General features: G+C 41.2%; 1 protein-coding gene across 1 annotated transcript; it reads left to right on the top strand.

The window, feature by feature from the left end:
• The first annotated feature begins 12273 nt into the window (after window positions 1-12273).
• On the top strand, window positions 12274-24832 carry tmod4 (tropomodulin 4 (muscle)). Its single transcript, XM_020092578.2, has 10 exons — window positions 12274-12495; window positions 18443-18604; window positions 18891-19047; window positions 19983-20102; window positions 22456-22548; window positions 22821-22951; window positions 23115-23222; window positions 23472-23615; window positions 23789-23933; window positions 24399-24832. Exons 2-10 carry the CDS (start codon window positions 18503-18505, stop codon window positions 24419-24421), a joined length of 1023 nt encoding a protein of 340 aa, XP_019948137.1. The 5' UTR covers window positions 12274-12495; window positions 18443-18502; the 3' UTR covers window positions 24422-24832.
• Window positions 24833-26239: the final 1407 nt, after the last annotated feature.

Below are 26239 nucleotides of genomic sequence, written 5' to 3'. Positions count from 1 at the left end.
TACATTAACTCTTTTAACAGTGACGCCCCTCAGGAGAATGATGTTAATTTAAAAAAACATAATAGGTTTGTATCAGAAAGTCAAGTGATGTTATGCTGGAGTTGTTGAGAAAAGTGTTTATATCTCAACAACATGTTGTTATGGAACCATCATGACAAAGAAATATTACTGGGTCTTGATATGTGACAGACAAACCTTATGATGAATAACTATAAGAAATAAGAAAACACAAATACAACCAAATATATATAATGCAAACGTACACTATCTAATTTGTTTATTCTGTAAAATAAAACATCTGCAATATAACCACTGATACATGCAGCATATTTTCAGATGCACATAAGAATAACTTTTAACTTGGTGTTGATATATCACCAATAAATCCATTAAATAAATATGGATTTATAAATGTGGGATTTTCCAAAGGTTCCCTGTGAAACAATGTGAAAGTGACAGATACACCAGAAGGATTTTTATGCTTCGTTTAAAATACACCACACATCCTTGTGTCGTTCTTAGAAAATCCTCTACGGCCTCTGTTGAGAAACCGACACACGTGTGTCGACTCATTCTTCAGGACACTGGGCTCGTCTCACTGGATTCGTCAAACTGGGCGAGGACCTGGTGTCTCATTGCTGTTTCATGCATTCGAACATTGCGTCCCAGATGAGACATTGTTTGATCAGCTGATGAAACCATGACACACCTACCTACAGATTAAAGTTCTGGTTATGGTGAAAGACGTTGTGCTTTTATTTTGATTCTCATGGTTGTTGGGTGTCACTAAAGATAACTCTCCGCTGACTGTGTTGCTCTATGGTTGGTTTGGTTTTTCTGTTTTCACATTCTCATGTCACCATGTGTCTGTTCTCTCACGTTGACTCAGCGTAATGTTCGATTTGTTGAACTCTGCTTCTTTCTCTTCTTTCATCACAAAACATATACGACTTTCGCCATCTGGGGTTTCCTTTGTCCATTTTGTAATTTTTACACAACTTGGACTTCATTCAAGAACATTTTCTCGCAGAGCCTGTTGTCACTGGGTTTTGCCAGAGGCTTAATTATTATCTGGCCTCTTTTATTTTTTTTATTTTCAGTTCCCTCCTTTCGCTTTCATCCACACTCTTGATCTGCATGTTTTATCTCACTTGGAATTCACTACAAAAAAGTACCTACCTTTCATTTACTACATTCAGTCATTTATTTTACAGACAGATAATGTGATCTCCACCAAGGGACTTTCAGTGTCTTCATTCAGTCCCTGTTTGCAGGAAATGTTATTTTGAAACAGAAATCACTTAAGACAAAGTTGAAATTCCCAGAAATGTTGCTGCAGACATAATGTCAATGTTGTTTTCCTTATGTCATAAAAGTATATATATATGTGTATATATAGATATAGGTATATAGATAGATAGATAGATGATATCCATAGAAATCTGTTAAAAGTTATAAGGTGATAGAAGCAAGGAAGTGAATTTTTTTAATGTTTTCATTGGAGGCACCAGAATGACAAGCACAATCATTTCCTCATAGCACAAACAGGCTCAGTGATTCCACAGTCCAACCTTAGTCAAACAGGTAGAACCAGCTGGACACAACTAAAACCTATAAAAGCCCTGGTGAGTGCAGCAAATGATAAACTTGCTCAGAGGGTCAGTGTCAAAGAGAAGGAAAAGTGAAACGATGCTGAGTGAATTAAAATAATAACTAATCATATGCATTGCTGCAGCTGAGATCTGCTCTATGTGGCTCGTAGAAGTCAGCTGTGGTCAGCTCCTGTCACTGTTTATGTCTCACTGTCATTTCTGCATGCAAGTTAAAAAAGTTTGAGGTACTAATGGGGGAGGTGGGAGTTGTTTTTCCTTTTCCCTCTGAGCAAAGCCAATATTGTACTTTTACAACTTCTGCATATCCAAACATCTCTCCTGATGTTATACGCTCATCTCTTGCATATTACAGATCTTTACAACCACATCCGTGTTTCCTCAGACTTCTCTCCATGTCCGCTCTGTCCTCCCTTCCCCCTGAGCTCCGTCCCAGGCCCTGTGTGTGGCATGTGGTTTGGATTCCTGCCCAAGGACTATTCAGTGTGGGAGAACAAGGCCCCCCAGTGTGCTCTGTTTTCCACATTCCCCAGCCCTGACATCAGCTCGGCTGCAGGAAGGACGCCTGCCTCAATAGCGAAACGGCTGTGTGCGGGAAGAGGCCCCCCCCCCTGACCCTGGCAGTCTGGCTGGCGGACCCAGAGCCGGGCGGGGGCCCCACGCCACCTCTGACAGCAGAAGCCCCCACAACAATGCAATCAAAGGGATGCTTTACATACCACATGTTGTTTTGCCGTATAAATTAGATGGAGATGCCCAGCAATCGTTAAGATGGATTACCCCCCCGTAGATGAGCGATATGGAAATTTAGGTCACATTCTGAATGTAAATATTATGGTTTGCAAAAATGCAGCGTGAAGGCAAATGACTACTGACGGCTTGTTTAGAGTCTGAGGCAACCTGAATAGACTCTGTTGTATGTGTTTGGCAGAATGTGTGAATGTGTGTGTTCATGTCAAGATTTATGTGAATTTGTTTCAGTAAAATGTTCCTGTTTGTGTCTTTATCTCCAAAACATGATTCAGTCTGTAAACATCAGTGATCTTTATCTCAATCTGTAATTTATTTACAGAGTCATTTGAATAAATACAATAATACTGAATGATACTATTTCCAACACAGTGCTAATAGGCGGCAACCATGCTAGCTTCTCTGTAAAGCCGCACTTGGGCTTCGAGCTTAATGCTAACATCGCTCGTGATGACAATGCCAACATGTTGATGTTTTGCAAGTGTTTTGCACGAACACGACAATGCTGAGGCTGCGTTCCAGACAGCTCAGATGTCGGATATTCTGACTTCCAACAGGAATTTAATTTGCTCACTGTACTTTACATGGACTCACACGATGGCCCTGATGTTTTAATCATGAGTGTGGTTACCTGAGAGCAGGTCAGGGAGCTACTGAAATCAACACCACACGCGTGTGACTAGAAAACAAGTTAAAAGCCATTAATCATATGTTTGTGTACTTTGAGTAAATTCATGGACTTTTTTTTGCTTTTATATTTTGCCTTGAACTGTTTCCTTATAAGGTAATTTGTGTTTGCTTTTTTGGGCAAAACTGGCTTCACCTCAGCATTTCCAAATGTGGACAGTTGAGGAGTTGGCTGATTCATGATTGTTTAGTCATTCCTCAGGACTCAGATAAACCAGGGTCAGATGCACCGTGGCCTCGTTCCTAATCACACTCAACAGATACTTAACTTTCTCCTGCATCATTTTCAACACGAGTAACGTTCTGCAAAAGTAAACTTAAAATATCCTTTTCCTGTTCTCCTGTTCAGTTTGGACAGTAAGCTAAAGGCATCGTCAGTTTGGCTTTATCCTGAATGTTTTCCACATGAAGTCATTTGATGAGGTGTTCTGGCTCATGGCTATGTGTTCACCCCCAGGTCAGGTTTCCCGTAAGCAGAAGGCAAGACCCAGTGTGTGTGTGTGTGTGTGTGTCTGCGTCTGCGTGGGAGGCCGAGTGGGCTGGCGTGGGGGGATGACAGCCCTACAGAGAGGAGGCGTGGAAGCGTGGGAGGAGGAGACATCAAAGATGAGGGGAAATGGGCTCCCCTCGTTCAGACAAAGGCAGGCCGTGGGGTTCAAGTGAAACGCGATCTGCCATGTGACCATGAACGCAACGCATGCCTCCCCTGTCTGGCTCCATTCAGCTTTTCACCCATTCAACTTTATCAGGCCCCCATCGTCACGACGACAGACATATGGCGCAAACTTCGTGGTGTTTTGTGGTTTGTGAGTTTGTTATAGAGTTTGTTCTATGTTAAGTTTTTCTATATTGTGGTTTTGCTTGTTGAGTCTGTTGTGTAACCGGTTAGTTGTGTTTGTTTGTGGCTTCTGCACTTAGTCACGTCCATGGTTTCATCCAGAACTTCGTCCAGTCGCTCACATGAAACCCCTCTACCTCCCTGGTTGGTTATTATAGATCATGTCTGTGTGATTACTCTTCTGTGTGTTGTCAATCAGTCGATCACTTGTTATTGGTTAATAATAATGAATATAGTTAAAATGGACTCAAAATATCACTTTCACACAGTTATGATTGAGACGTCATGTCTGGTTTCTGAGACTCTGGCTGTTTGTGTTTTTTGGGCATTTTTGCTTGAAATCTTTTTTTATATCTTTTGACAAATAAATGAATCAATTAATCTTTTCAGCTCTAGAGGGATGTGTTGGGAAATAATACAACTTCTATGTATAGTGGGGGGTAATAGGGGTCGAGAACAAACCTTTGCCCCTGGACCACAGAGGATATTCATTACAGCAATGTCCCTTTATCTTCTTCATTTAATATTATATATTCAGTATTAACTTCTTCCATGTCCATCCTTTGCTTGTTTTTGCAAATGGGCCATTTAGAGGAAGTTTTGTCCAAAGTTCTGTGAAAACTATGACGTGATGTGTTTGAGAAACGATTAATCGATGTGTTTGTAGTTTATAAAGTGAATATGTGATCTAATCAACCAGCTGCTCTGTTAATAGCTGAACCTTTCCTCAACAGCTGGTTAACAAAATAAAAGCTCTAACTTGTTATTTCACTGTGTGACATCATTTATCATTGACTCAGCTTTAAACAACAAGCTCCTCAGCTGCGTTAGACAACAAAAGTGACATCATCTCATCTTCGAGATGAGATGATGAAGTTTTGTCTGAACTTGTCTGAGCGTCTCGTCCCGTCAGCTTCTTAACAACTGAAAATGACGACCTTTTACCAGATTCACCAATGTGTGAATCTAACTCACTGGAATTTTTTACTCATCAACAAATGTGCGAAGGCTCATGTTGGTTTCCAGTCATTGTTTTCGACTTCGAAACAGCCTAGAGACAAAATGCTGAGTTTTGTTTTTATACAATCAATGTTTAACTTGTTTTTATTTTAACCCTCATCTCTCATGACCTTTTGTGGTTTTATGACCTTTCATGGTTTTGTCCTCTGAAATCTAATTTGATCAAAGTGACTTTCAGCTTTTATTCGTATCAATTAAATGATGCCAAGTTGCTCTCCTCCAGCAACACAACTTCATAACTTATCCCATGTAAATCTGCGCGATCAGTAAGTCGCTAACAGCTCACCACACCAGCAACAAAGAGGCATTGAGCAAATATGAATTCACACATATTTTGACAAAAGCAGAACGTGCAGAGCTTCACTTTTTGAGGAAGGTGTCATATCGCAATCAAATATATCTGACCAATCAGACGTTAGCTAGAATTCATTGAGAACTACCTCGCTACTGCCCTCTAGGTGAATTACAGACAATTTCAGTATAGCAGCATTAATAGTAAGAGGAAACGCTCTAATTGACGGATTCTGATTGTTTCTTCGCTGTTCAAAATTTGACAAGTTAACTCCTTATAAAGTTTTTTTTTTAATTAACTCACCAGATTATTTTCACTACAATCAGGCAGGAAATAGAACATATAACACAAAAGTAGATGGATCTGGAGCTGAGATGGTTTTGTCAACAATAAAGATATGAAAAGTGTCAATTCAATAACATATCATTCAAGGTATAAGTGACCTTGAAGAACAATTTAAAGGTGGATCCCTGCAGTGTTTTACGCTCTTTCTGGACAATGTCCGGTCAGAGGGAGTTGTTACTTTCCTCAGGGCGGAACTATATAACAATAAAGTGAAGTTATCAGCTTTGTGTAAAATAATAAACACATAAACTAAGACTTTGTACCAATGTCCACATGAATGAAGAAAGACAGGAAGTGAGTCATCAGCTCCACTATAACAATCAAATTTGACAACGTGTTCTTGTACAATTCAAAATCAATCAGTATAAAACTGTGATGATGTGGAATGTGATCATTCTGCATGGAGGCTACTTTCTCTTTAAGAGTTTGTACATAACTTATCTATACTACCCTAACCCTGTAGCTTTAATTCAAATGTACAATAGGTAACTTTGGCCACTAGGGGTCTCTCGATTAAAAGGTTGAGGTCCTGCATTCAAGTTTTAATGAGCAATTAAATAATTCTCATCCTTTTATCAGAGACTAATTCAGTGGAATGATATATGAATGATAATAATAATAATAAACACGTTTTATTCAAAGGCCCCGGAGCACTCAAGGTCACCTTACAAGGCAAACACAACAACAATCAATGAACAGTGAATACAACATGTAGTTTGGCAAAATGGAAGACAGTCGAACTGAACATGTTAGTTTAAAAAGACGAGTTTTGAGACGAGATTTAAAAACAGAGAGAGGGTCAATGTGTTGATTAAGTGAAACAGATGTGACGCAAGTAAAATGCGACAAAATGAAACATTACTTCACCTTTGATTTAAAAAAAAAATGGAGATTACTCCGGGTTTGAACATAGTTGGAAACATTTTGGATCAACAACATATATAACATATGTGTTGTCATTTGAAGAGTAGTTACTTTTCGTATTTTTAAAGGTAATGCAGCTAAACCTGTCTCAGTGGCATTTAGCTCGAGGTGCAACTCACTTACCTGTAACAGACCCCTGACCTACCACACCTCGCTCTGATATGGTATCTGCTCATCAGCTGACACATGCATGAATCATTTAAATGTGAACTAGTCTATAACTTGAGATTGTAAAGGAATAGATGATGGACTCCTCACTGTACATGATGAATGTGCAACAATGCAGCCTGATTGTGATTTCTTTCTTTTTTTTTATAGTGCAAATACCTCATGAGACCTGCCACAGGGAATGCAACGCTCCCTGTGGCAGGTTGGGGCCGAGCGCTGTGGTCAAACGGTGGAATGTTCCTGTTGTGGTTTGTTTGATATTCCCTCAGTGTTTGGTGCCAGAACATTACGAACACAGAGTGAAGTCAGCGAAGGACAGGGCCTGTGTTTGCTGTCAACACAGGCTAATGTACGCCCGAGGTCCACACACACACACACACAAACTCATGTGTTCTTCATGAGACAAAAACCTTTTGTCTGCTGGTTTCTCGTTTCCTCCATCGTCCTCTAGCGGGGAAACAATGATGAATTTACAAGAATTCCAACCATGTGTTTCCCCATTTCAGTAAAGGAGGAAGCAGATGAACCTCAGACTTCACGTCCGGTTTTCTGGTGTAAAGACGTCAGTGACAAAGAAACAAAGCTTCGACGTGTGAGAGAACTGTGGATAATTGTGATCAGTTATTTAATTATTTTTGGATTAGAAGAGAGAAGGAACAAAAGCTCAGTTATAGATGATTTGAACAAGAGGGGAGAGCCCCACGGACTTCCTGTTTCTGTGGGAGAGCCCCACCTCGCCACCCCTTGCCCAAATTCAAATTTAAATCTACTTTAACAGCGAGACCACAACACACGGGAAATTCACAACAAAAGTGTTTCACTGCGGTGGTGGAAGAAAGACTCAGACCCTATAATTAAGTAAAAATAGAAACACCATCGACTAAAAATATTGGATTTCAAGGAGTAGTCTTGATTTGAACATTTTACTTGAGTGAAAGTACAGATGAATTAATAGAATAGAAAGAATACAAAATAATATATATATTCATTTTCTCCTATAATTAATCTTCTTGAACTGAAGATGAAGAGGAAATAAAGACACAGACATGAAACAAAACCAATCAATACAAACGACTTTAACTTAGATTTAAAAGTAGTGGTACAGGGGTTAAAACAGAAAACTGTTCCAGAGAAAAACTTGTTCTCTTTCATTCCACATGTATTTATGTAAAAAGTTACTAGTAAATGAAGTGGAGTCAATTGAATCGAGTAGAAGTATAAGGTTGAAGGGGAAATAACCACGTAAAAGTACCAGGGAGTCAGATCTGAGATCAGTATCAGTGGTCGCGTAAATAAACTGAAATATTTTGTGATATTTGCTGTAGGTTTTTTTTCTCATCATGCGCCTGCAACATGGATTCACACACAGAACAATCAAAAGTTCAAATTCCCTTTATCTTTAATTTGAAGTTTTGCTGTGGATGTTCATATTATTTTCTGTTTTCAGTCGTGTTAATGTTAAAATAAAAGTTGAGAAGAATGAGTGAATGAATGAATATAAAGTAAAGAAATAAGATGTATCAGGACACTAAATATAAACTTAAAGATGAGACGGAGGACGTTATAACTGTACTGAGTTTTTTGGTCAGTTTCTCGAAGTCTTGAGCCATTTTCAGACCTGAACTCAGGAGAATGTCCAAACAATTGAGTCCGAAACTTTCTCTGGAGTTTGTATTTCGCACATGAAGTGCGCAGGATGGGTGTTTACGTATTTTGCATCCTCCCTGTGTTACAGACATCATCAGCACGCCGACTCGCTCCTCATGAATCCTCTGGAGAATCTCCTGCTGTATTCTCACATCTGCTCATTCGGACTATCTCCGGAGTTTTAACTTCGGGGCTGACAGGAGAAACTCCAGAGAAAGTCTGCGGCCTCTCACTCAAACATTCTCGTTGTCACATGCAGCCCCTCTGGAGATTGTCAGGAGCTTCTCCTGAGTTCAGTGCAGGTTTGTTTGACTTTTATTTTGGTAAAAGAAGAAAGAAACTAAAAACTGTGACAGGAAGTGTTGCTCCGCCTCGTTCAAACATTATCCTGTTTGTTTTGGACAGAAGACTTTGCCACATCATAACAGATCCTTGTGTTTGTCAGCTTCTCGTTGGTTATTTCTGAATCTGAAGTTTAAATTTGGCTCAGTCTGATAGTTTTTTCTGTGGAAGTTCCACATTGTGTTACTGCTGAACCCACTCGTCTGTTTCATCTTTCCGTCTGTCGCTCTCAGTCTCGCCCTCTAGTCTCATTTTCGATATCACTCAGTCTTTTTTTCTGAGCTGGCCCACACTTCCCCCCTCCCTCTGCGTGTGTCGTTAACTGGAAACACCCACACACACACACAGCCACCCACACACACACTTATATATTTAAAAAAAAAATTCCACTGGTCTTTTTATTTATTGATTGTAAACCACAGAGATAGAAAGGATGTTGTCATTGTTTTATTTTGAGAGTGGCAGGAAACACTGACCTTGAGAGGAACAACAACCTTCTTTAATTGCCAGTCTGCTATAAAACAGTGTGGATTCCAATAACTTTATTGACAGTAAAGTTCAAAAACACGTAGATCTCTAAAAATGTTGTGTTTTGAAGCCAGCTGGACTCAGAGACAGAGACTCGTGTGACGTATCGATCAAACCTACATGACTTGTTTTGAATGGTTGACAAGGTTTCAAAGTTTCTACACATTCCAAATAAACTGAATTACATTGGAAATTAACATATGATTGTAATAATTACAATATCTTTATTTATATAGCACAAAATAGCATGTGATAGATATTGAAGCATGTCCACCCGTTACAATATTAGAACTAGAATTCGGTAAAATGCAAATTGATTCCAGAGTCTCTGGGTTCTTATTTTCAACAAATCATTGAGTCGTCATCTGAGAAAAGAGAAAATTATTGTATATTCAACAACATATATAACATATGTGTTGTCATTTGAATGCAGAGTAGTTACATATTTTCAAAGATAACGCAAATAAACCTGTCTCAGTGGCATTTTGCTTGAGGTGTAACCCACTTACCTGTAATAGACCCCTGACCTACCACACCTCGCTCTGATATGGTATCTGCTCATCAGCTGACACATGCTCGAATCTTTTAAAATGTTTGTACATTCTAGTTGTGACTTGATGAGATGACAACAGGTGAGAAGATGGGACGTCTTCCTCATGAATTCTCTGTGCGGATCTTGCTTTCACCAGATTTCTGAAGGAAGTGTATTGACAGTTAATTCAAATTAAAGTTTTTGTTTTGAAAGTTTGTGCAGATTTCCACAGAAATGAATCTAAAATTGAGCCCTAGTTGTGATTTGGTTTGTAAATGTGTCACATGTCGTGTGAATATTCTATGCAGGTGACACTTTCACTAAATTTCAAAGGAAATTCAAGCAGAAATAAATCGTTTGAAAGGTCAGGTCACCACACACACTGAACCACACTAGGCCCAGACCTGATTATCAACAGTTCACATTAAGAGCGTTTCTAAAAACTAAAACTACACACGTCACATACTGTTGGATTAACATCACTATTAGACCTTTGGTGCTGCGGAGCCAACTGTATTCTTTATTTATTGTATCCGCCTTGTCTCTTTGTCTCTTCATGTTTTGGTTGAGTTACCCCTGTGGCAAAATACCACAGGGTTCCCACACAGAAGCTGCAGGTGCTGTAGATCATATCAGGACACTGACAAGGAGCAAAAAGTGCAGATTTGCAAAAACAGACATCGAGCGCAAGAGGCTGGTGTTTATTAAATATTATGAAATCTGTGAGAGCATCGTGAGAACTCAGGTGTTTTTCTGTTCACACTTGGATTATGTGGGTTAAGCAAAATGAAATTGAATGAATGCCTGACGCACCTTTGTTTTTTTGTTGTCATCTCTACGAACAGCAAGGGGCAAGAATGTGGTCGGGCGGCATTGCGATGATGCCGCAGCCCTGCCTGGATGTGTGAGAGAGGTTCGGCCATGTTGCAAAGGTGTATGGCGTCTTGTGTTTTGTAATGAAGTGCAGGGCTTTGTCAGGGCATGAAACACATATGCAATGAAAGCCTAATAATCAATAGACGTCTGCTCCTGTGATGCAAAAACAAGCTGATGTGATTTGGTTGAAGAGAATCCAGCATCACGTGAGATTATTCAATCATCAGTGAAATCAAGTTTTTAGCAAATGGCAGATGTACTCCTCCGGCTCACTCTTGCTCTCTGCACAGCTTGTTTTTCTTCATGTGACCCTGATGATCACTCGGGGACTCCGCTCTGTCTCTAATCAGAGTTGTTTCTTTCAGGGCAACGATTTCACAAGAGCTTCAGAGAAAATGTTTAAACTATTAGTGTCTATTTGCCTCCATCTAGTGGAAGCAGGGAAGGACTGGTTTTCAAAATCCAAATGCAAAGTTCAGAAAGTATTTCTAACTTTTTTTGTTTTCCATCTGAAAGAACCATTTTTTTTACCTTGTTATCTCATTTCAATGTAAGCTAGATTTAAATGTTATCTAGATTTCCCCTTGTGCTGCTGTGCCATTTGGAGGAACAAGGTGCATCTTATCTTAACTTATTTTATCTTATCTAAATCCAAAAACGAAACAAATCTACTATACCTGCCCATTTTATTAAAAATAACACACAGGGTTACATCCCTTTTTGATTTCCTCTCTTTTCACAAATCAGAATCTGTGGGGTTTGTGGAGCAGGGGTGTAATAATAATAATAATAATAAATTAAGGAACATTTCAGGGAAATTACAATAGAAGTTGAATCAGTTTCGTTTCGTACTACATCACAACATATGATGTCATTTTCTGACTTCAAAGTGACGCCATGATGATGTCATTCCCACTATAAGAGCGTATATTCTTCACTTCATACAGTCTCATATGATGATACCTCAACTTTTCTGACGTCAGATGTTGGGGAATATTTTTCTGATCAATATCATCTTTGGATCGTCTCTCTTTTATTTCCTATGACACTTCAGACAATGTCTTTTTTCTTCTCCACCAATGAATGTGTTGTTTCACCCCTGTCCAAAAACTAGAGGTTTTTACTAAACTTTGTGGAAGGATGGGACGTGGACAAAGGGACAAAGGGACAAAGGGACAAAGGGACAAAGGGACAAAGGGACAGATCCGTGATTTTAAAAATCACTTTCTTGAACATTGTGAGGTGTTGAATATTTCATGGATCTTAATGAAAAGTATATCAGACATGTTTAAGGAGCAAATATCAATGAGTGTGTGATTGATTTGCTGCAGCTTGATTCATTTTAAGACTGTTGGGCCTTAAGCTCGACCTCTGACCAAACAACTCATTGGATACACACACACACACACACACACACACACACACACACACACACACACACACACACACACACACACACACACACACACACACAGTAAAAAAAAAGATTTCTGGATCATTTTCATGTCAAACCACTAGATGTCAGCATTTCTCTTTTCTTCGGTTTTTATTCCCTTTTAATTGAATGACTGATGAACAGATGAATTCAAGCCCCCCCTCCCTCTCTCTCTCTCTCTCTCTCTCTCTCTCTCTCTCTCTCTCTCTCTCTCTCTACACCTCCCTCTCCCCCCTCTCTGCAGCCAAAATAATAAAATGCTGACTTCTCAAAGTGCTGTCAGTATGCCTGTCTCAGCAGAGCAGCCCTGACACAGGAGAGAGAGAGGAGTGAGGGTGGGGGGTCGTAGAGAGAGAGAGAGGGAGAAAGAGAGAGAGAGAGAGAGAGAGAGAGAGAGAAGGAGTTGGTGGGGGGTGCAGAAAAAAGAGAAAACATCTTACTCTGGTTTCTAACTGCAGCCTCTGCCTTGCCGAGGGGCTTCAGCACTGCACTTCTGTGAAGGTAGGTGTAAGGCTGCGTCCCTCCGTCTCTCTCCTTCTCTTTTTGGGGGGTGATCCCAAGTTTAAAGTTTGGCTGCGAGGGAGGAGGAGGAGGATTAGGATGGGGGGGTTCGGGGGTCTCTGTTACCTAACGCCAACTCCTGGTTTGGTTTGTGGAGCAGGACAAAGGTGAATTGTCGTCCAGAGATCAGATGTTTGTGTGCGGTGGCTTTCATTTGGTTTTATCTCAGGCTGAAACTGTCAGCAGCTGAAAATGGAGGCAGAAGCTGAAGCTGTCATTGTGCCGTGTGGAGGGGTTAAGCCGTCCAATAGCTGTCCATCGCTGTGGGGATGTGGTCTCAGGGGCCTGTGCAGTTTGGAGACAGGGACCCCAGGGTTGATTTGGCCCCTGCAGCGAGGATCCATCAGCGCCTGCTTGTATCTGTCACTGGATCAAATTGTCTTCCAGGGTCTCTCAGATTAATTGTGGTGAAAGATGAAGAGCAGAGGAGGTGGCTGCTTTGATGTGACCTCAATGTAAATTTAGCTCAGTTGCAGCATCAGGAAAAGTCGCTGAGGTCTTGGACAGAAACATTTCCACTTGTTGCTCTACCTCCAAAGATACAAGCGCTTCAGGTTAAGTTTGATTCTGCAGCCAGGGTTTTTTGAAAATGCTTCTCGAAGGAGCAACCAGAGCCGGGTGGGATCGGCGGTGGTTGACTTGTGAAGCTAAAATTAAGCTGAGGGCTGATTTGGAATGTAACACTTGGGCGGTAAGACGTGGAGACGATGACCCGCGGATGGTGACAAATCTTCTGCGCTGTCGGTTTAAAAAATCCTCCCTGACCCTGCTACTGTTAGAAAGAGACATTTTAAAGATTTTACAGAACAAAAGCAGTAAAACAGAGACATGAGAGAGTTTACGAGCGTTATACGTCCGTCACAGTGAAATCCAAAACCTTCTAATGGTCTTTTAAATGGACGTCCTGCTGCACCTTCCAGTTAGGAACACGTGAATCGTGGTTTTTATTGCATCTGTCCACGTTTTCTTTAACAAACTCATTCCCATCAAGATGCTGCAGTTTGTGTTTTCTTGAAGTAACTTCATGAACTCAGCAGATGGTTTATAGATGATCTTTATTGTTGAATGTTGACTCTGGATGTTGATGAATCTCACCTCAGCGTTTCCATGGAGACTGCAAATACTTAAATAATTAAGATCTTTTGACTTTATTGATTCTTTCGTTGATCGCACAAACCTCCCATTGGATTGGTTGATGTATTGACGCCTGCATGACGGACACATTGAGACATGTTTCCTGTTTTGATGTGATCTCCACAATCGCAGGTCAGAGTTCACAGGGATGTGCTCACATGGGACACAGGGGCCGTCGGCACAGTCGTGGTTTGAATTCTTTGCTGTACATTTGAGTTTTTATCAGTTTTAAAACAATGTTTATCGTGATTGAACCCTCAACTCCATCCGTCCTGCAGACATAACACCCAGTGTTTTCTGTTGTTCTGATGGATGAGACCTGTCCAGAGTTCACTCCCTGGAGAACACACACTCAGCAGGTGAAGTGACTCCAGACGTCAGGTGTTAATCTGTTCATCCAGGGAAACGTTTGCAACAAACATCCGAATGTGAGATGTTTAAATAACAGGTTGATCAGTATAAACTTTATATGTCCAACTCAACACGGGAAGGCATCGTTTTGGTTTGCTCTCCCTCAGTGACCTCAGATCCAGTCACAGATTGAGCCTTCAGGTTTTATATTCATGCACATTTCTAATTCAATCTACCTGTGTGTTCTGCATTAGTTGTAATTATAACATTTGTCTCAGGAGAAATTAAAAGCATTTACTCTCTGTCGGGCTCTGATGAGAAATTCTGTTGTGACTTGTTGAGAAGATTTCACACGTAGGTAACATGTCTCTGAATCTGGTTTTGGTGCAACTTGCTCCATAGATCATGTCCCTGAGCTTGTTCTGGTGTTGACACATTAGACCTGCAGGGTCACATACGAGGAGAAAACTCAAAGTTAAAGTTTGAACGTAGTCAAAGTCTTACAGAGACGTTACACAGCAGCCGTCATTAATCAAATCCCAATCAGACCTATAGGTTTAAGACCCGGCTCAGCTCTGACTTCTGTACGGACGGACGGCAGCTGCAGGTGCAGGAGACGGTTGAGATTCAAACTGGACAGAGAGGAGTGTGGACGGAGCCGGCTGTCAGCAGCTGGTGATGACCACCGCCCTGCTGCACCCCCGCTCTGTTTTGGTTCCTATGGAAATCCTGCTGGGGACAGACGCACATTTGCAAACGCACCCTGTGTTCCTGAGGCTTTCCGGAACATGGAACGTTCCAAATGAAACGTCAAAACGAATGGAAACTAATGAAGTGACGTGTTTGACTTTAGCTTTTTGTTTTTTTATTTTGCTGCTGATGACAAATATTCCATGTGAGAGAAGGGAACATGTGACTTTATGAGACGCCACCAATTGAAAAAGTCAGTGTGGTGTGTTGACGTAAAACTGTTACGATCTTCAGGCGGCTGGTATGTGGTCGTCTGAGCCGCCTCTCGTAGCTCAAATGTCAGAAAACAGCCTCGTATTTAACTGAACAATAAGCGCGGCTCAAAGGCTTCACTGCAGCCAGATGACACGAGCCTGTACTGGAGCTGCGGGTCACTTTCACACAGGGAGAATCTACAACTAATTAGATTTAAACCATTCTGGCTCATATAATGTTATTTATGTCTCTGCTGTTGAACATTTTAAAGCCAATATATGTGAGATTCATCGTATAAAATGGCTGCAAAAGGAAATGACAATGAAGAATTTTAGAATTTGCACAATTCATCTATTGAATAACTCCAGATGGTAAAATCTCACATCAGATTTTTCAAATAGTTCAAAGCAGAACATGAGTTTTTAATTGGTTCATTCATGTTAATTGAGTAAGAAACTTTTTTATTCTCGAGCCAATAACTGTAAATAAAGATGGACGACATGACGGAGCCCACAAGTGAAGCCAAATCATAGTGATCCCACCCTGGGGGCTTTTTTCAAGTGTTCGTGTTTTAATCCGTCATTTGATTTGGATATAAATGAACAGACTGAAATGTGTAATTCTATTACCCTCAGTCTTCTGGAGTTGTCATTTCATATTATCAATATTTTTATCATATTGGCTTTGTTTATTCTAACAGCATAACAGTTGTCTAATGGGAGAGAGATTTAATTCAAGGGTTAAAATCCTGAAAATGAATATTTCATGTCAATGATCGGGACTGATGATCATCGCCTGCAGCCATTATGGGCACCAACGTTTCAGTAAACTGTGACTAACATGTGTAAATCATTAGATGACAAATAACTACAATTGAATGTTCAAAGGATTTTATCCTAATTTATAATTTTTATAGTGATACACCATCCTGTCATGTCATGTAGTATTTTCATGGTAAACACTTTGGTGTCAGGTTGTTTTTAGCCTGAGGCTGAGAAATTAGAGTAAAACCTTTCATCCCTGATAAAAATAAGTGAGTTTGTATAGATTCCTCCTCCACCTGAGCCTCTGACTCACACCTCCTTCCACTCATCTTTTAAATCTCTCTATCGTCTTCGACTTGGCTGCGTGATCCAGTGTTTGTGTCAGTGGATTTACACATTAGAGCTTCAGTGAGGAGCAGACAGACACAGGACAGGTGCTTCTTATGGTTTGACTGAAGACGTCTGCAGTTTTTAAACTCTCTTTTAATTCCCTGCAGAGATTTACGCGTGTGTGGCTTTTGTAGTAGATAAAGGATTTCAGCTTATATACGATTTATACATTGGTTACATTTTATCTTATCAAATTTGAGCAACATTTTCCTTTTCTGTAAATTTTATGAAATACATGTGTGTTTTTGTGTATTTGTTGAATTCTAACAGGGTGAATGTTACTTTATCATCGTTTAAATACCAATAATGGTCTCTACATTTGTGCACAAAATAAATGCACCACAGAGAAGTGAGTAAGAATTTCAACTTGTTCCAGGATAAAACTTTGCGCCTGCGAAAGGTGAAAATGTTTCTGAGCACAAACACGTAGAAAAGCTGTTTATTTATAATTCAGTAGTTGTTTATGTGCAGCACAGAGAGTTAAAGTGACTCACAACAGGTGTCACCTTGAAGTAAAACAAGGTCATGGTCAGTTTGTGTGTCACCGGAGCGAAGCAATTAACTTACACAGACTAGAGTAGAGTAGAACGGATTAAATGAGAATAGAATAATGGTGCCATAACCTTCAGTTAATTATGAGCATTTATTAAAAATAGTTGGAGATAAACATTCAGCGATTGGTTGGTTGGTTGATTGATTGATTGATAGTACTGAATTGTCCGACATCTCTTATTGTGCATTCATGTTTCGGAAATAATCCGGGGAGTTCACTTGAACACGATGAAAATTCGCATGAACGCAACCTCAAGTCGGAGCAACAACTCAGAGAGTCAGCAAATATTTTGGTGCACGAGTTGCTGAGACGCTGACGTCAACACTTATAAATGTGTTATTGTTGGACACGTGTTAAATTTGTCTTGGATCACTGCAGAAAAACACTGTGTACATGAGGTCAAAGGTTACATCAAGATAAAATGTCGATAATTATCTTGATAAATGTCACATTCTTTTTTAAATGACAGATTTCTAACGACAAAGACAATTTCGTGTGATTCCTCCTCACTGCACAATTCATAAGAATTATATCGATATATATTGGTTGAAATTATATTGTGATGATTATTGATGTTGTCTTATTGCTCAGCCCTAATTTAACATCACATTCACTCAGGACGGTTAAAAGCCCGTCAACATGTTTTTGAACTGGGATTAAGTTCCAGATTAAATGTATAAAAACCCTGTTAAAGCCTCTTCGTATCTTCAGTTTAATGATATCGATTTATATTTAATCTTTGAGACATGAAGTCAGAGACACAGTCGATGTGTCCGATGTAAAATACGTGAACTTTAGTTGCCATCACAGACGTTAGTACTGACATTCAGACTCACTGGCTAAGTTAACGCACATTCTGTGACCTGGACCGTGATGGGGTTTTTCTTCTGTGGCCAAGTTGGGATGAGATTTGGACTGAAAATGAAAACACTGGACCTCACAAACCTGATAGCTGCATGACTCACTCTGTGACCCAGAGGTGTGTGTTATCGTTGTGGTATTTCCCAGTTTGAGGGCTGTGAACGAGGCCGCTCTGTGTTTTAGCTCTTCATCGGGTGCAGATATGTTTCGGGTGGGTCCACTACTGTATGAACGAATGTCCGTCAACGATAAACAAGAGATTGCACTTTCCACCCCTCTGCTCTCTTTCTCTCTCTCTCTCTCTCCATCCTGCTATTCTTAGTGTGCTGATCTCAGGGTTTAGAGTTACAAAGACCTTGCTCTCTCTCTCTGCTTTTCATTTTCTCCACTTCTCTACCTCGCTCTACCTCTTCGTCTTTCCAAACTGCAGGGCGTCATCTGAGGTGGACGTTCACCTCTCATGAGGTTTTGATGTGACCTGGATGCTGCTGCAGCACAGTTAGACAGACTCCACGCTCCGCAGTACTGCAAATGTATTATTGGAAATGTGTCTATTATTATCATGGGCACATTATGGAAGCTCTGCAGAGGGCAGTCGATAAGCTCAATGAAGATCATGAAATTGTCTGGCAAGGACGGTGGTTTCCAGAAAGTGTGGCAGCGTTCATCATTTACTCGTTTTGTTGAACATTACAGCACGATGCAATTTACAGTTTAATGTGAAAAGATACAATAATGTTTATTTGGGAATGTTCAAGATCCTTCATTACATTTCTGTAGCAAACTTTTTGCTGAAGGGGAATGAACTAAGGTTTGGGTGCAGATGTAAATCACAATAAATGGTCAGAAACTAATTTTGCCTCCTCTCTCTCTCTCTCTTTCTCGTCAGGGGTGTGCAGAGGTGTGTATGAGTTAGTGTGTGTGTGTGTGAGCCGGAGCCGCAGGAGCCATGTCGGACCCAAGGGACATTGATGAGGACGCCATCCTCAAGGGCCTCAGTGCCGAGGAGCTGGATCAGCTGGAGTATGATCTGCAGGAGATGGACCCCGAGGTAGAGACGGAGCCGCGCTTTGTCTTAAACTGATCAGATGTTCACTTTCCGAACTGTATCAAGTTTTACAATTTAGTTTTGTTCAATACATGGACTCTGTTGATATGATGCTTTTAGAAAAAATGAACCATCGCCAGTTATTTCCAAAATGATGTCAAACTTTGAGTGGCACATAACATGTTATCTCTGAAACTTACAGGGCTCAGTCTCTCATTATATCCATCCAGCCCCTGTTCTTTAGCCTTAATGCTACATCAACATAACATCTGACCTCCCGTTCTCCCAGAATGCCATGCTGCCAGCTGGCTTCCGGCAGCGTGACCAGACGAAGAAGAACCCGACGGGGACGTTTGACCGTGACGCCCTGATGCAGCACCTGGAGAAGCAGGCGCTGGAGCACGAGGACAGGGACGACCTGGTGCCCTTCACCGGGGAAAAGAAAGGTGAGGGGGTGGGATTTAAGGCGACTTCAGGCCTTGGCAGACATAAATGCATTCTACTGAGTGACATCCTATAATACGATGGTGTAAAGATCTCAACAAACATTAATGTCATCACACATCAGCAGAGTGCAACCAGCTGCACACATTTTTATTTGTTTTTGAAGTAAAACTAATTCATTCCCGAGTGCATTGGTGCAAATAGTGAAATAAAATGTTCTACTTGTGCACACACCACATGGTATTTGCATTTCAACACACCGGCATCGTAAGTTATAGAACTTCTGTACTTAGAAATTGTTGAGCAGGTGTTCTGACCCATCGTTCCTTCATGTTTTCAGTCTTCAGAGACTTTGCTCTTTCTCCCTCAGACAGCTGCTCTGTATTATCCTCTGTGATGCACCATTGCACAGCAGCTCAGCCTCTTACTTTCAGCTCTTGTGTGGGGTTTTTGCAGCTCACTGAGTTTCAGGGCCATTTTCATCAGAGTCCCGCCGGCCGACATGTCCAGACCTTCACCGGGAAATGACTTGGCAGAGAGTTTTTGTGCCGTAGTCCCTGTGTAACACATCTAATTAATATAAGACACTAAACCAGAAGTTGTTTTATGTTCAAAAGTGAGACTCCAGTGGAAAACTGAGTTTGAGAGCTGCTCTATAAATCTGTGATAGGCCTGGTTTACTGGAGTTTTGGGAAACATGATCCAAACAGAGCTTTTAAGAACAAAGAGAGAAATTTTTTAAAGTTTTCAACATTCAGAATCACCATAATGCATTAATTATACAATAAAGTAAAAGATAAAACCTCTTACGCTCTCATTGCTTCTTCACCTTCCTTCCTCCTGCTGTCTATTTTCTAATGCTCTCTCTCATTCTTTTTATTTCCCCCTGTTTTCACCTCTCAAACCCATCCTTTCTTTTCTGTCTGTGTCTTTGCAGGAAAAACCTTCGTGCCCAAGAAACCAGATGAGATTCCCGAGCACGAGCAGGTGATACTGGAGCCGGAGCTGGAGGAGGCACTGAAGAACGCCACTGACGCTGAGATGTGTGATATTGCAGGTTAGAATAAAACACTATAACTATTGCTGCCACTATTTTCAGGGTCAAAGGGTACATATCATATTTATAAATACTATGAATTAAAAAAGTATTTAAACGCTCAGACTGAACATGAGCAGTCAGGACTCTTGATGTTTTTACTGCTGTGACGAAATGCGTCCTGGTGCTCGCTCCCAGCAGCAGGTGCTTATTAACCTGTTATTCCACCGGCAGCCTGACCTCAGTGTTTTCATCACAGTGGCTCTGACCCACATAGTTCTATTATACAGACCCTGCTGCTGCTTCATATTGTTTCCCCTCAATACTGAGACAGCTTCAGCTCACAGACATGGACAGACGTGTGACGGGCTCCAATTCCCCCGCACTCAGCAACACAGAAATAAATTAGCTTGGCCCCCGTACAGGCCGGTAAAGGAAGGAAGGGTGGGGATCGTTGGGGGCTAAGATACCGTATCTCTTTCACACAGACAAGTGGGAAGCTTCTATTCCCTGAAGTTTAAAATCAGCTCTTTGAGAAGTGTTTTACAAGCATTGTATATGTACGTGTAAATATAGAAAAGTATGCTAAGACCTGTTTCTGACAGTCTGTCCATTCTCACATGGCGTGTTTACATAATGATAATGAGAACAACACTGAGCGCCACTTTAAAGTGACTCCAGTTCAGGAAATACTAAAACTAAAGTTTAGAACCAGGTCGACGAGTCAGAATAAAAAAGTATTGGAAAAGTTTATTGAACTTTGTTGTTAATACGCAATAGATTGTAGTTTATGTCTTGAATGTTTTATGTAGTGTGTAGTATAATGTGTAGTATAATATCCTAGTGTAGTGTCACTGAATGATCCAATAACAGACGATTGTAGCTGACGTGATTTGGGCAGTTGTGTTCCATTTCCATGGTAACGACCAGCTCCACCATCCAGAGACGATGCTAATAATGAAAATCTCTATTCAGACTTCTGTAAACTCACTGTTGTAAATGTGACCTAAGTTTGATTTTAATTAGTTATTTGATGATATTTAAAACAGGGTGAAATGACGTTATTGATCCCCTGATCGCTACCGAGCAGAATGTGCAAACTGGCAGAATTTGAATATGAAGGATATTTTGGATTTATTTCTGGACAGTGTGAGGAAGAGGAGAAGTGTCGTCCATCTGTATTTACGGTCTGTGACCCGGATCACTTTATATTATTATTAAGTGTCACGAAAGCCTCTATAAGCTGAAATGAACGACAGAACATTGATCGAGTGTGATCCACAGAACACAGTGATCCCCCGACCACACTCCACCATGACCGCACAAACAGGCCGGCATCCAGAGAGAGAGAGAGACAGAGAGAGAGAGAGAGACAGAAAGAGAGAGAGAGACAGAGAGAGAGAGAGGTTTTAACCCTGGACAGAGTCCAACAGGGGATTAAACCTCAGTTCCCCTCTGTCGCTCTTTTGTTTGGGCTTTTTGGCAAACACACTAAATGGGGATGAATGGCCTGGCCGAGCGAGTGTGGGGCCAACAAGTCACAGGGGCCACTTCATTTTCACATTTTATTTCCCATATTAACACGTGGCTACATGGAGCCTTCAAGCGCTCCTCAGTCCAGTGTGTGTGTGTGTGCCGTCAAGCTACTGTGGGTTATTCTCAGGGCCAAAACCAGATGACGCCCCCCCCCCCCCCGACCCCGACCCCCAGATCAGGCAGCTGTCCCTGGCCTCCCTCTCCTCACAAGGCCCTTCCCATGGTTCCTCACACCGGGTCAGGAGTGGTGTGTGGGAGGAGGGGAGCAGGGGGCTGGCAGGTTACAGAGCCAGCAGCTCTGCCTCCTACTGGTAGTAGGGCATAGCTGCAGGAGAGTGTTTTCTTTCTCCAGTGAATTCAAATTCAAATATTTTACAGGTAAAAAATTGCATGATTGCAAGACTGTGGCACAATTTGTGTGTGGTCCTTTAAAAGTGACTTAAGCTGTGAAACCTAGACGCCCCTTCACCGTTATTTGAATGTGTGGTATCATTATTACTGTGGCCCCTGGAGACAGTGAGATTACAACCAGTGACTGAGTTTCCTGCTGAGCTCAACAACAGCGTCTTTATCTCAACAGACAGACACGGGCGAGACGGGGGAACCTAACGGGGAACCTCTTTATATTATGGGTTCAGAAGTAAATCAGAAACATGTTTGATTTTGCAGCAATGAAATATACATACACAACTTTACATATATTCTACATGCATCTGTCTTTGGGATATCAGTGCAGGTGACTCAGAGTATAAAAACACAACCGATTCAGATTCAGATATTTTCATCTGAATCTGCCTCCTGACATGTTTTCATACTGATTGTTTTCTTGTACCTGCAGCCATCCTGGGAATGTACACACTGATGAGCAACAAGCAGTACTACGACGCTCTGGGCACCACCGGCACGATCGCCAACACAGAGGGCATCAACAGTACGTGTCACATCATCTCACAATCAAACAAATAAACTGAATTTTTTATAGTGAAAGTCACAATTACTGCTTGATCCATGTTTTTAGTTTGGACGATATGAGCTTTTTCGATGTTTTAATATCAGATTTGGCTTTGTCTGCAAAAATCCACCTCTTTCAGGTTCTAGTCATAAGATATTTCTTTATTCCAATGACAATTTTATCAGTTTAAGAAAATAAATAATTCATTTACTCGTGGCACATTTGCAGAGCTCTGTTGTTGTGTGTTTCAGGTGTAGTGAAGCCAGATCCATTCAAGATCTTCCCCGATGAGCCGCCCAACCCCACCAACGTGGAGGAGACTCTGGAGAGAATCCACAGCAACGACAGCAACCTGACAGATGTCAACCTCAACAACATCAAGGTCTGTCGTTTTTATCATTCACCGATAAATCCTACTTCTACGATGCTTCCTCTCAACAACAAATATTCAGAAGGAGTCAAATCAAATCAGTGAGAATATAAACAAGCTCTTGCTCGGGAGGGAAAGCTCATGAACATGACGTCGGTTTCCCTCTGTGCTGCAGGACATTCCCATCCCAACGCTGAAAGAGATCTTTGAGGCGATGAAGGGAAACTATCAAGTGGAGTCTCTGAGCATCGCCGCCACCCGCAGCAACGACCCTGTGGCCTACGTGAGTACGCCGCCCGGCCGACATCCAGCAAATACAACTTGTTATCTAGATTCTTTCTGCATCGGACATTCATGAATCTACCACATTTTATTACTGCAAACAGATGTACTGTGTTTTCTGCAGCAGGTTAGTATGTTGAGATGTATTTTATTATTAAGAATTATGTGTCACTGTACCAGCAATTCACTACAACCAATTTTTCGTATACTTATATTTTGATGAATAATACTTTGTGTCTGTGTGTTTCAGGCCTGTGCTGAGATGCTGCAGGAGAACACCAGCCTGCAGAGTCTTAATGTGGAATCCAACTTCATTACTGCAGATGGCATGATGGCGATCATCAAGGCAATGGCCAACAACGCCACGCTGGTGGAGCTCAAGATCGACAACCAGGTGTGGAACTCAAACTTAGAACTGTGGATGCAACGTGAATCTCACAGGAGACGTGATGAGTTTGATATTTCTGTACTCGGTGCAAGACCCACTGTAAATGATTCAGATGTTCAAGATGAAAAGAAGAATCTTAGAAGTTTGCAGTGAGTGATGTTTTTCTATCTGTGGTGCAGAGGCAGAAGTTGGGAGATTCAGTGGAGATGGAGATCGCCTCCATGTTGGAGAACAACTCCAGCATCCTCAAGTTCGGCTACCACTTCACTCAGCAGGGTCCCCGCGCCAGAGCCGCCATCGCCATCACACGGAACAACGACATGAGTACGACACGCTACCAGCTGCACGCTCAGAACATGTGTTTAAATGTGCATGTAGAGTTCTTGGAAGAATGGGAATTGATATTGAAGGTGCAGTCGAGATCGCCTCCTTTAAAAAGTTAAAGTACACATCAAATCATTTTTCTCTCAAAGATGTTTCAGTTATTTTAGGTAAGTTTGGTTTTAATTATTTATTTGATGCAATAAAAATGGGTTTAAACGTCATGATTGACAGCTGAGATTGACTCGCAAATGGTCGGGTGCGTGTATAGGAGGGAACTTGATACCACGGCAACAGTATCTGGGATAGTTTAGCTTCATGTGGAGTGTGGAGACATTTTTATTCACAGTCTATGGTTGAAATCTTCAGCTGTACTGCAGGAAACCTTGGCTGCAAACTAAACACATTGATGTAGAAGTTGTTTTGAGGTTTGTGCTCAACATTTCTCATCTTTTCTCCTCTCTGCAGTTCGCCAGCAGAGATTAAGATGAAAACGACGAGGAGCCAAGAGGAGGAACCACAACTTCGACCGCTCAGAACCTGCGAGCGCGGCCAGCGACAGCCTCGCGCCAGCTTTCTCCACGTGGTGCACCAGAGCTGAACAAACCCTCCCAAATGGTCAGCGTGGTCAGCGTGCATTCACTAACGCAACATCCATGTCCAACCATTTCATTTCATTTACTGCAGCCGGCTTCTTGTAGACTGCTGAATTCATCATAAAGGCATGTATAGGTCACAAGCAAAATGTGAAGTGTCTTCTTTTTTTTTCTGCTTTTAGTTTGTGCATCATCCCAAACAAAAGGTTAACTCTTTTCATTCATGGAAACATTTTCAATGTGGTGCTATCCATCGAAAGAAAACTATCTGTAAATACTTTAAATAAAAATATATATATTCAAGTATTTTTGCAAATGTTTGGCAATTAATTGTATTGTTTCTACATCTGAGCATTATATTCTGGACGTATGAATATTATTATCGAGACATAATAAACACGGAGGGTCTTAAAAAAAAAACATAGTTTCACCATTTCACCAGGGCAAAATGTTTGGATCTTTTTAAAGCAGCAGCATCTAACTATTACCGATCAACAGCGCCCTCTGCAGCCACATGTGGTAATTAACTTGGTTGGAATCGTAGAGAAAAAACAAAGTCTATCAATGTTTCGGGATGAAAAACAACTGATAGCTGGATATTACCCATGATTCCTGGCTTCCTGAACCAGAAGATCTGCGGCTGTAACAAATCCATCAACTCTGTTCAGAATTCTTCACATTTTAAAAGTTTCCTGCTGAATATTGGAGATAAACTCTGGTTTTTAAAAACTTCTAAGTCTTTTGAACAGATCTACAGTTCAGCTTCACTCTTCAACCTGCTGGACCTGATTCTCACAGTTGAAGCTGCGACTGTAAAGCAGCTGTCAGACCTGCACTGAACCCGCCAGCTCCCAAGTAAAGTGTCTGAAAGTGGCTTCAGTCGGTTCCACACATCTCACAGGAGATCGTACCCACTCACCAAAGTTACTTAGAGAAGATGAGATGTTCAGGGTGAGGACTGAGAATGAAAAAGGAAACATTCTCCTTAGTCACTCAACCATCAACTAATTTTAATCAAGCTGCTGCTTTAGGTTAAGAAAGTTATATAATGTTGCTTTAAGTCTAAACTTTCTGTCAATTATATAATTATAACTTTATTAAAAACTTTATTCTGCAGTATTTTATCGATGAAACCTTCTCGTAAAGTATCAAACAGCTTTAATCCCTGAAAGTCTCTCTCTGATCCCGACTTCCCTCAAGCACCTGAGCTATTTTTACCCTCCTCCCCCCAAACCCTGATGGTAAACGTAACCGAGTCCGCTGGGCTTGAGTTACCTCGTTCCAAATATAAGAGCTAACTTTAAGAGGGTTGCACCCATGTGCGTCTGCGGAGGTTTACGAACAGAAACAGCTGTTAACCTCTGAGGATTTTCACAGCATTGCTCTGGAACCTGGCCTCCATCGGCCCATTTCCTCGTTTCTTTCTGACATTATATAAAGTTTGACACGACCGCCAGGTAAAGAGCAGAAAACTGATTTGCAGACTTTCTCAAAAGGTCACATTTTTTAAGCCATGCAGACTTCACTGGCATTTGCCCACTTGACATGATTTAAACTCAGCGTCGCCGTCTCCTTCCTCCTCCGTTTGATTGTTTTGCAGTAAAACACGTGTATTTTTGGATCTTTGCACCGGATGGGGAGCATGCCGCCGCACACGTATTCACCATACTGCGTTCCATTTGTTCCTCTTGGTCATATTTGCGTCAGGGGACC

Source organism: Paralichthys olivaceus, chromosome 13 (genome assembly GCF_024713975.1).
Source record: "Paralichthys olivaceus isolate ysfri-2021 chromosome 13, ASM2471397v2, whole genome shotgun sequence".
Lineage (NCBI taxonomy): Eukaryota > Metazoa > Chordata > Actinopteri > Pleuronectiformes > Paralichthyidae > Paralichthys > Paralichthys olivaceus.
Note: the sequence above shows the minus strand (reverse complement) of the source record. Positions and strands in the feature narration are given on the sequence as shown.

What these genes read in the sequence shown, in the direction of transcription:
- tmod4 (XM_020092578.2), top strand. Translation starts at nt 18,503, where the DNA reads ATGTCGGACCCAAGGGACATTGATGAGGACGCCATCCTCAAGGGCCTC. An exon ending in CAACACAGAGGGCATCAACA is followed by an intron (nt 22,549 to 22,820) that starts GTACGTGTCACA and finishes TGTGTGTTTCAG; the next exon opens with GTGTAGTGAAGCCAGATCCA. An exon ending in AGCTCAAGATCGACAACCAG is followed by an intron (nt 23,616 to 23,788) that starts GTGTGGAACTCA and finishes TCTGTGGTGCAG; the next exon opens with AGGCAGAAGTTGGGAGATTC.